The following is a 9,452-nucleotide window of genomic DNA, read 5'->3' as shown; positions in this document are numbered from 1 at the left end:
TGCATCTCTCTCCCTCTCCCCTCACATGACCATGGAGATTTCTTTAGGCCCTCCTAACCTTCAGCATATGCTTCCTCCCTCTGCTGCTCTTTCTACTGCAGTCCCAGCAACCTTTTCCATTCCCAACCTCACATGTACAATGTTTGCAGGTATTGGAGGAATTCTGCTTTTCTTGCTTATTCCAACGTGAATGCAATAGGAACATCTTTAGGATAGCTGTTTTCCTAAATTTGTTATCTTCTTGAACAAATTGTATAAGATGCACCCAATATATTCATTGATGATGAACATTATGGTCTATGATGCATTGAAATGAATTTTTATTTTTATTTTTCCTGTCTCATACTAGGTGCTAAGTTGCTACATGAGGTGGAAATTTTAAAACTTAAAGCACCTAACAATTAAAGTATATGAGTTCAATGCCTTGGTCATAGATACACTTTGTTGTGTATGTCTAGTGCCACAAAGATGTCTAAAATGATTTGCAAGTTTTAGTTAATTTGTTCACTGAGTATGGTTTATTTTGAGAAGCAAGTGCACTTCTCATGTCTTTTTGGACAATGAATGAGAAGCAGTATATGTATATGCACATTATTTATTCTAATTATTTCTTTCAAGTAGATTGCAAATACTACATTTTGCCAAATTATTGATGCACCCTATATTCTGCCTAACTCATGAGTTTGTCTTGCTAGTGTTTTTCTGGTCTGGTCACCATGCTTGTGCATACCCTGTTTGTCTCTCTCACTTTACAATTTGGCTCTTCTTGGATTTTTCTACCATCTCTAGCTCTTTTCTGACATTTTCCTGCATCTTTTCCTCATTGAGGTAGATTTGTCAATGACCATTTAACTAGCCAGCCAACCTATAAATGTGGAAATTTACTTAATTTCCATTTCAGCTAATCTGCCATGTTGTAACTCACAAGTTCCATCATATCTGTCCTCTGTTTTTGCTATTTTTAATGTTAATGTGATGCATGGTGGAACTTAAGGGACCGTTGCAGCGATCCCTCTCAATAATTTTTATATGGTTTGTAATGTTTGCATAAGTTGCTCTGCTAGCATACAAGAAAATGCTGTAATTTCACATCTAATTCTAAACTCATTAGTCTTTACCTTTTGCTACTGCCATAAACAAAAATAGTTTACTATTGCTGGTTATCCATGATGCATGATATTATAAGTGATATTGTAATTTAATTATAAACAGAGAGAATTGTGCATATTTTCTGAATGTTGAGATGTTTGGATGTTGAGATGGGATGAGATGGATTGAGACCATCTCATCCTCCAAACATCTCACCCTAGGTAGTCTAATACACCAAAATTTACATACATATATATATATATATATAGGAGTACTATAATTGCATGCCTGGATGATGAAGTTCATATGTAGCAAATTAAGAAAGGTTGACGGCAAGTGGGGCCAGCCCGCCAGTACAAGAACGAGGTAGAAGCTGGATTCTGATCGAGGATACATGCTGAAGGTGTGTAGGGGGTGGAAGAAAGATGAGGACTGAGGAGCACCTCAGCTTAGAGCAGGGTCCCATTAGATCACGAGCTTCTTGCATGCAGTTGTGTATATAAGCTGTAAATTATAGATGACAGTTGACACAAACACAACTGCATGGGCAGGACAAAAAGCTTTCGCCCACTCAGTCTATCACGTTAGATCATGACACTACCTCCTCATGCATGCATGTTCGGTTCTGGAGTGATCTCTTTCTTGGTCTCTCCCCAGCAAAAAAAAGCTAATTAATCATAATATAATAATGAGGATAACTCGATGCTTATTACATGTTCATGATCATGTAAAATATCTTTTTACTTATTTTTCCAGGAAAGAAAATGAGTACATTCTGATGTATCCTAAGGTTTGGGTGTATCAAGAATTTCTACGGAAAAATCTCGAAATGTGTGAAGTTCTGAAAAAGATAAGAAAAAGTACCAGAAATGTACTAAGGGCCTGGCATATCATAAGGCCATACTGATAGTTGTTTTCATGTATATATCTATAGAATGGCTCTAAATGCTTCATGTAAAACTAGGAATATCACATGAGATGTCTTTAGCATTTGGTTTCTCTGCTAACCACAATTTGTGGGTGGCATGGAAGGAAGCCACCCAACTCAGAATAGGTCACTGTATAGAATGTCCACTTTCTGCCGTAATGTTGGCCAAAGAAAAGGCAAAGTGTGAGAGGTTTGGCCTTGTTAGGTGGCTGTGATCTCTCAGTTACATGCAATATATAGTGGTGAAATACTGGGAATTCATTAGGTGTTCAGAAGATAGTAAAATTATGTCATGTACGTTTACTTTATAGTTTGGATAAGGGAGAAAGTGATTATCTTGATGCTCAGAAAGATCAGATATTGAAGAACTTTTTTGTGGAATTTATGGATAATTTCTTTAGCATGTGGTGAAGCTAATTTAGGAGACAAAACTCAAATTAAGCCAACTAATTTTACTTGCATTTCAAGAAGCTGCATGTAGAAACAGATCAAAGATTAGTGGAGGCCAGAAAGCTTAAGGCCCCATTTGGGTAGTCGAATGTTCTGAAAAAATTAGTGCACTATTCCTTAATTTGACCAATTATTTTTTACATATTGAAAACTATTTTTCCTCTTATTCACTATTTTTAATATTGTTACATTATTTTTTTTATTACCATTTACAAAATATCTAAAATTACCTCACTACCTAATTCATATTTCCCAAGTCACACTTAATTGGTATGCAGAACTATAAGGTTTTAAATAATTGACAATATTGCTTGGACATCCTTCATGTTTATCTATAGATAATGTAGGAGCTGGCAAAATGCTATAATCCTTGGAACATGTTGGTGAGGCTCTAGGTCTCCACTGGTCATAAAACAGTTGCAAAGTGAGATGGTCCATATTTTGTGAATTTACCTTCATGTAAGTAGTGAGGCTAGAAATTATAGAGCATCAAAACCACTGATTAGGTGTTCAGAAGAGTTAAGTGTCGATGGTCCATATTTTTCTGATTATACCTCAGAATTATTTAAATTCAACTACGCTTAAATTCTATGGGCATTTAAACTCAAATACAGAATTGACTAGCATAGACAAAATTGGTGTATTGAAAACTATGTTAGAATTGGACAAGGTATATAGAATTTGAAGTGGTTGTTGGATTGAAAAGACAGTGGGTACATGGAGTTACTATGTTGAAAAGACTTTTATTGAAATGAATAGAAATTGTCCTAAAGCCTGAACCATGTAAGACCAAATGTCTGGCTACTTGAAAACATACACACACAGCCCATAACTATTAAATTGTTATGTAAAAATTATCTTTTGACAAGCTCAGATTTTTGTTGCCCCAACCTTCTCTTCTTTGTGAATTATGTCCAAAGTTGTGGTATGGTTGCACATGGGAATTTTTGGGAAATGTGTATGCTGGGCATAGAAAAACCAGCTGGATTCTGAAAAATCCATCTTCGATTCTTTCAGCATAAACTTTAATTTTGTGGCTACCTTAGATGCACCACATGATCATTAACTTCTCTACTACAAAACGAACAGAACCCTTAAACTCCAGATTATGGCTTTTGTTTCTTGTGGCTTCGCTTTCAAAATATCTAGAATTTGTGTGTACTTCTAGCCTCATGTGAAGGACCTTGCTGGGTTTTGATGATACTTAACTCTCTTGCTCTCTCTCAAGCACATACTAAATCTCTTGAAACTTCCATCACGTTTTTCACAACCTCCCTATTATTGCCCAAGTACGTTCGTTTACAAGTGCAGTTCATTGAGATATGTTTGCAATTTCTTCATTAAACCATTGAATCTTCGTTTTAAATAATCTGTTGTAAAGTATACCAACAACAAGCTTATACAACCTCCATATCAATGTCCTTTCTTCTTAGCATCTTTATATGCATTCCTGTGCCATATACCAACATACGCTAGCAAATATTACAATGTTTAACATGATGACATATGCTGCAGCACTTCAATACTCCTGGCATAGACACACCAAAAGTGAATACACAACCTTCGTCATTCCCTTACGACAAACATGACAGCCCCGATTAGTATAATCACCTCCATATTCTACAACCCATCTATCGTATAGCTAAATTGAACCTTAAAGGGAAACCTTATATACTAATATGCTGATTTCAACCATTTTAGATGGACAAAAGCTGGATGCACTTGCCCAATAGACTTCGATCAACTGCATATGCCGAGGGGGTTAACACTTTCCTCAACATGGCACGAAACCATTCCGGAGGAAGTGATCACATTCGATGTCCATGCCGTTCATGCTGTAACACTCTCTTCTTGCCTATATTTGATGTGGAGACTCACTTGTTCTTGAATGGGATCAATCCAAATTATACCCAGTGGATCTTTCATGGGGAGGAGGAAACACAAACTTTCAATGACAACGACGACGACGATTATGTTGCTGATTATGCCGATGACTACATTGATGACATGGACCATATGTTAGCTGACATTCAGGCAGGAACATTTGTTGATGTGCCCCAAGATCATAGTAATCCATTGCCAACTGGTGGATCAATACCAGATCCCTTTCCAAGTTCATCTTTTGAGCAGCTACTAGAGGATGCCCGACGTCCACTTTTTGCTGGTTGTACAAAATTCTCAAAACTATCATTCATTGTGAAGTTGTTACACATTAAGACACTCGGTGGATGGTCAATAAGGTCGTTTGATATGCTACTTAACTTGTTACGGACTGCCTTTCCTGATGCTGAATTGCCACATTCATATGAGGAATCAAAGTCATTGGAGCGGGGTTTGGGTATGAGTTATCACAAAATTCATGCATGTCCCAATGACTGCACCTTATTCTGGAAGGAAAATGCTAATCTTCATGAATGTCCTACCTGTAAGGCTTCAAGGTGGGTGCCTAATACCCACAGGGCTCGTCTTATCCCTCAAAAAGTGTTGAGGCATTTTCCTTTGAAACCAAGATTGCAACGTCTTTTCATGACTGCAAATATAGCCCGTGAAATGAGATGGCATAAAGAGCAACGGCCCATCGATGAGTCCAGTATGAGACATCCTGCAGACGCAGAGTCCTGGAAGAGATTTGATGAGGACCATAGTTGGTTCGCACAGGATGCTCGCAATGTTAGGCTTGGCCTGGCAAGTGACGGTTTCAATCCCTTCAATAATATGGCAAAACCGTATAGCATTTGGCCAGTAATCCTGGTACCGTATAACTTGCCACCTTGGTTGTGTATGAAGGACCAATTCTTCATGACATCCCTCATTATTCCTGGGCCAAAATCTGCGGGTAATGACATTGATGTTTATTTGCAACCATTAGTCGATGAATTGCTTGAATTTTGGGAACAGGGGGTACCTACGTATGATGCCTCCACGAAGGAAACCTTCATGTTGCACGCTGCTTTAATGTGGACAATCAATGACTTTCCAGCATATGGGATTCTTTCTGGGTGGTCAACAAAAGGAAGATTGGCTTGTCCATCTTGTAATGAGGGCACTGACTCCAATTGGTTGAAGTATGGTCGAAAACATTGTTATATGGGACATCGTCGTTTCTTGCCGTCTGATCACATGTGGCGAAAGAGGAAAAATTTGTTCAATGGTAAGGAAGATCATCGCATTCAACCAAGAGTTTTAGAAGGATCAGATATTTTAGCTCAACTTCTGATGCTTGGGGATGTGCAATACGGTAAATCTCATCGAAATAGAAAACGCACTGTTGAAGAGTTGAACTGGACAAAATATAGCATTTTCTTCAAACTACCGTATTGGGTAACCCTGCGTCTTCGACATAATCTAGATGTCATGCATATTGAAAAGAATATTTTCGATAACATATTGTGCACTTTAATGAACATAACTGGTAAAACTAAAGATAATATCAATTCTCGACGTGACCTGGAGATTTTGGGATTCAGAAAAGAATTACATTTGAAGTATGATGGAGAACGTGTTACAATGCCACAAGCATTGTATACATTACACGGTGAAGAAAGGAAGAAATTTTGTGAATGGCTGGCCGATGTGAAATTTCCAGATGGATTCGCTTCGAATATCTCGCATTGTGTTTCTGTACGAGATTGCAGAATCTCAGGGTTGAAAAGTCATGATTGTCATGTTTTCATGCAAAGACTACTTCCTGTTGCTGTGGGGGGGTTTTTACGAACTGATATTGCATTGGCCTTGATTGAACTGTGCACTTTCTTCAAGGGGTTGTGTGCTCGAACCCTGGATGTTTACCAAATATCCCAGTTTGAAACTGATATTTCCACAATTCTATGCAAATTGGAGATGATATTTCCCCCATCTTTTTTCGATATCATGATCCATCTAGCAGTCCACTTACCCCGTGAGGCCATACTTGGGGGTCCAGTACAATATAGGTGGATGTATCCATTTGAGAGATATCTCGACAAGTTTAAGCGGTATGTTAAGAATAAAGCCCGACCAGAGGGCTCAATAGCCGAAGCCTACATTCACACAGAATGCCTGACATTTTGTTCATTGTATCTCCAAGATGTTGAGACGAAGTTTATTCGAAATGACCGCAATATTGATGGTGAAGCCGAGAATATAGATGGATTCAAAATTTTCAACCAGAAAGTTCGGCCCATTGGTACAGCTACCAACAGGCAATTATCGGATAAACTCCTAATGGAAGCAACATGGTACGTCCTCAACAACTGCGCTGAGGTTGGACCCTACCTAGAGTAAGCATCCATTATCCCTCAAGTGATCACAATATTTGTTTAGGGCTTTTTGGGACATCTCCATTTATGTTGTATGTCCTTAGCGTATCTTTCTGAAATTGCTGCATGATTTTGTGTTCTCCAAAATGCAGGGAGCACGCCGAGAAATGTAGGGTGCACATCCCTAATTGTATCGATCAAACACATCGTACTGAATTTCCAAATTGGTTGAAGAAACGTGTAAGTTAGCTCGCTCCCTTTATATTTAGATGAACCCGACCCTTTCTGACTATTATAAAAAATCTATAAGTGATGACTTTCCACCAAAATATTATTGTAGGTTCAGGACCAGCGTATCACCAACCCAATTGAGGTGACAGATGATCTATATGCATTAGCCTGTGGTCCAGAACGGTGGGTTGCATCCTATACTGCTTGCATTATAAATGGCAAAAGATTTCATACGAAACAACGTGAACTTCGGCGCCGTACACAAAATTCAGGAGTAGTGGTAACTGGGGATGAAAATACTAATAATGTAGACTTCTACGGTGTTATTAATGAGATCGTGGAGTTGCACTACATGGGTAGGCGGCGGGTGTACTTGTTCATGTGTGATTGGTTTGACGTTGGTGATCCGAGACGAGGGGTACGAGTTGATAACCATATGACCAGTATCAACATGGATAGGACTTGGTACAAAGATGAACCATTTGTGTTGGCATGCCAGGCTTCCCAGTGTTTTTACATCAGAGATATAAGGGCCAAAGGGAGATGGTTTGTGGTGCAACACTACACGAACAGGAATGTATATGACATTCCATTGGTGCCAAGAGTGTTAGAAGATATTGATGGCTCCTTGAGTGATGATGATGCATATCAAGAAACTGAGGAAACATATAATTATGCACCATTGCAGTGCGATGCATGTCCAGTGTCAACTCCACTGAATAGGAATGACATAGAACCTATATTGATTGATGCACGAGAAGTGACAAGTACGGCTGGTCAAAACGCAAGTTCGACAGACTTTATTGACGATGGCATGATGGATTCTGGTTCAAGAGATTATTCTGGTGATGAGGAATATTCAGATGAGGAGGACCTTTACACAGACGATGAGTCTCTATCAGCCTAGGCAACTGGCTATTACTTGTAGCGGAACTGCTTGCGTAATTTGAGTTTACCTTTTTAGTAATGTGTATATGTACAATATAAGGTATCAAGAAATACAGTTGTTGCTCCATTCAACTAAGTTTGCATGATTTCGATACTTTTGAGTTTACCAATTGGGAAGCAAGTTATGTTGCATTTCACATTAAATTTAAATTGAAAAATCTGGAGAGTTCCGGAAGCCTCTTACTATGATTGTAGCTGTAATGATGTACATAAATTGTGAAAAAATATTGCGGAAAACATTTTTTGTGCTTTTTAATTTAAATATCAATCCCATGCTATATTATATTGGTTTGAATTACTTCTAACCCATTTGAGATTTTTTAAATAAATGCAGGTGACACGATGGAAGAAAGTTCCCGAGGAAGAGGGGCTGGACGACGTGCCCGAGGTCGTCGATTTGTACCATACTCATGTAGAGCACGCCGACCACGAGGAGTTCGTATTAGTTCATACCACAGCCCTTCACTTCAAGATAATGAGTCAGGCTCGGATGACTCAACTCAGCCTCCTAGTCATCCATGGGAGCCTCCATGTCCCATTCCGATGCCCCCACCTGAGCTGAATAGAGAACCCTCACCAGTTAGAGAACCCCCACCTACCGGGAATAATATTGTTACGGTTGTGACCCCACCAAATAGAGATAATACGGGCGCTGAGGTTGTCACCCCACCCAACGGAGACAATATCGGTACGATTTTCAGTTATGTTCTATGCTTTTACGACAAAAAACTCTTGACATGTGTAAACTACGTATGATGCTTTCTTAATATTGATCAAGTACTTTTTGTTATCTTGTAATACAGACGCGACTGCCCCCACAATGACTGCAACAAACCAGGAGCCACCCAAACGGAAACGTGGGCCGGCTAAGTGTATTGCATTCGAGATGTTGAGAAAGCAAGGCAAAGTGTTTTTGAAGATTAATGATGGCGAAACCGCACCTTGCTGTACGAACTCATCCCTGTTTACTGCACGGCTCACGCAAATTATAAAACAACATTGCGACATGAGCTATGCGAGATGGACCGATGTGCCACAGGCACAAAAGGACGAGTTGGTCGACCGTGTGAGGGTAAGATATGTGCCATTTATATTGACTCATTGGAGTGGGAGTACAATAGATTCTACATATTGTAATAACGTGACGTTCATCCATGTAGGGTGACTTCGTGTTGGATTGGGATCGGGAGAATCATAGGTTGACCGTCTTCAAGCAGCTGCGTAAGAGGTTCAATGCATTCCATTACCAATTACACAAAAAATATGAATCATACGGAAGCCACGAAGAAGCATTGGCTTCTGGTTGTTCAATGGTTGATGTGAATGTTTGGGAAACCTTGTGTTGGAGGTGGGGAAGCGACGAATTCAAGGTAATTATTGCTTACTCAAAAAATTAAGCTGAAGGAATTTAACTTTGGAAACGTCTCATTTTCCGTTTATTATGCCGTTTGGGTAAGCTGACATATGCTACTTAATTTTAGAAAATGTCAAGGCAAAATTGGGAAAATAGAAAGGCTTTAACCATCAACCACACAGCCGGCCGGAAATCCTTTGTTAGGATATTGGAG

The 9,452-nt window shown here is 39.1% G+C and overlaps 1 protein-coding gene across 1 annotated transcript; it reads left to right on the top strand.

Annotated features, from left to right (window-relative positions):
• The first annotated feature begins 4,474 nt into the window (after positions 1 to 4,474).
• LOC122282193 lies at positions 4,475 to 7,843 on the top strand. Its single transcript, XM_043094143.1, has 3 exons — positions 4,475 to 6,726; positions 6,858 to 6,945; positions 7,046 to 7,843. Exons 1-3 carry the CDS (start codon positions 4,475 to 4,477, stop codon positions 7,841 to 7,843), a joined length of 3,138 nt encoding a protein of 1,045 aa, XP_042950077.1.
• Positions 7,844 to 9,452: the final 1,609 nt, after the last annotated feature.

Source organism: Carya illinoinensis, chromosome 11 (genome assembly GCF_018687715.1).
Source record: "Carya illinoinensis cultivar Pawnee chromosome 11, C.illinoinensisPawnee_v1, whole genome shotgun sequence".
Taxonomy (NCBI): Eukaryota; Viridiplantae; Streptophyta; class Magnoliopsida; order Fagales; family Juglandaceae; genus Carya; species Carya illinoinensis.
The sequence above is the reverse complement of the archived record's forward strand: the minus strand, read 5'-3'. Positions and strand labels throughout refer to the sequence as shown.

Excerpts from the sequence above, each read along its gene's own strand:
- LOC122282193 (XM_043094143.1), top strand. The coding sequence starts at position 4,475 with ATGGACCATATGTTAGCTGACATTCAGGCAGGAACATTTGTTGATGTG. Across the intron at positions 6,727-6,857 it reads GAGGTTGGACCCTACCTAGA|GGAGCACGCCGAGAAATGTA; the intron begins GTAAGCATCCAT and ends TCCAAAATGCAG. Across the intron at positions 6,946-7,045 it reads CAAATTGGTTGAAGAAACGT|GTTCAGGACCAGCGTATCAC; the intron begins GTAAGTTAGCTC and ends ATATTATTGTAG.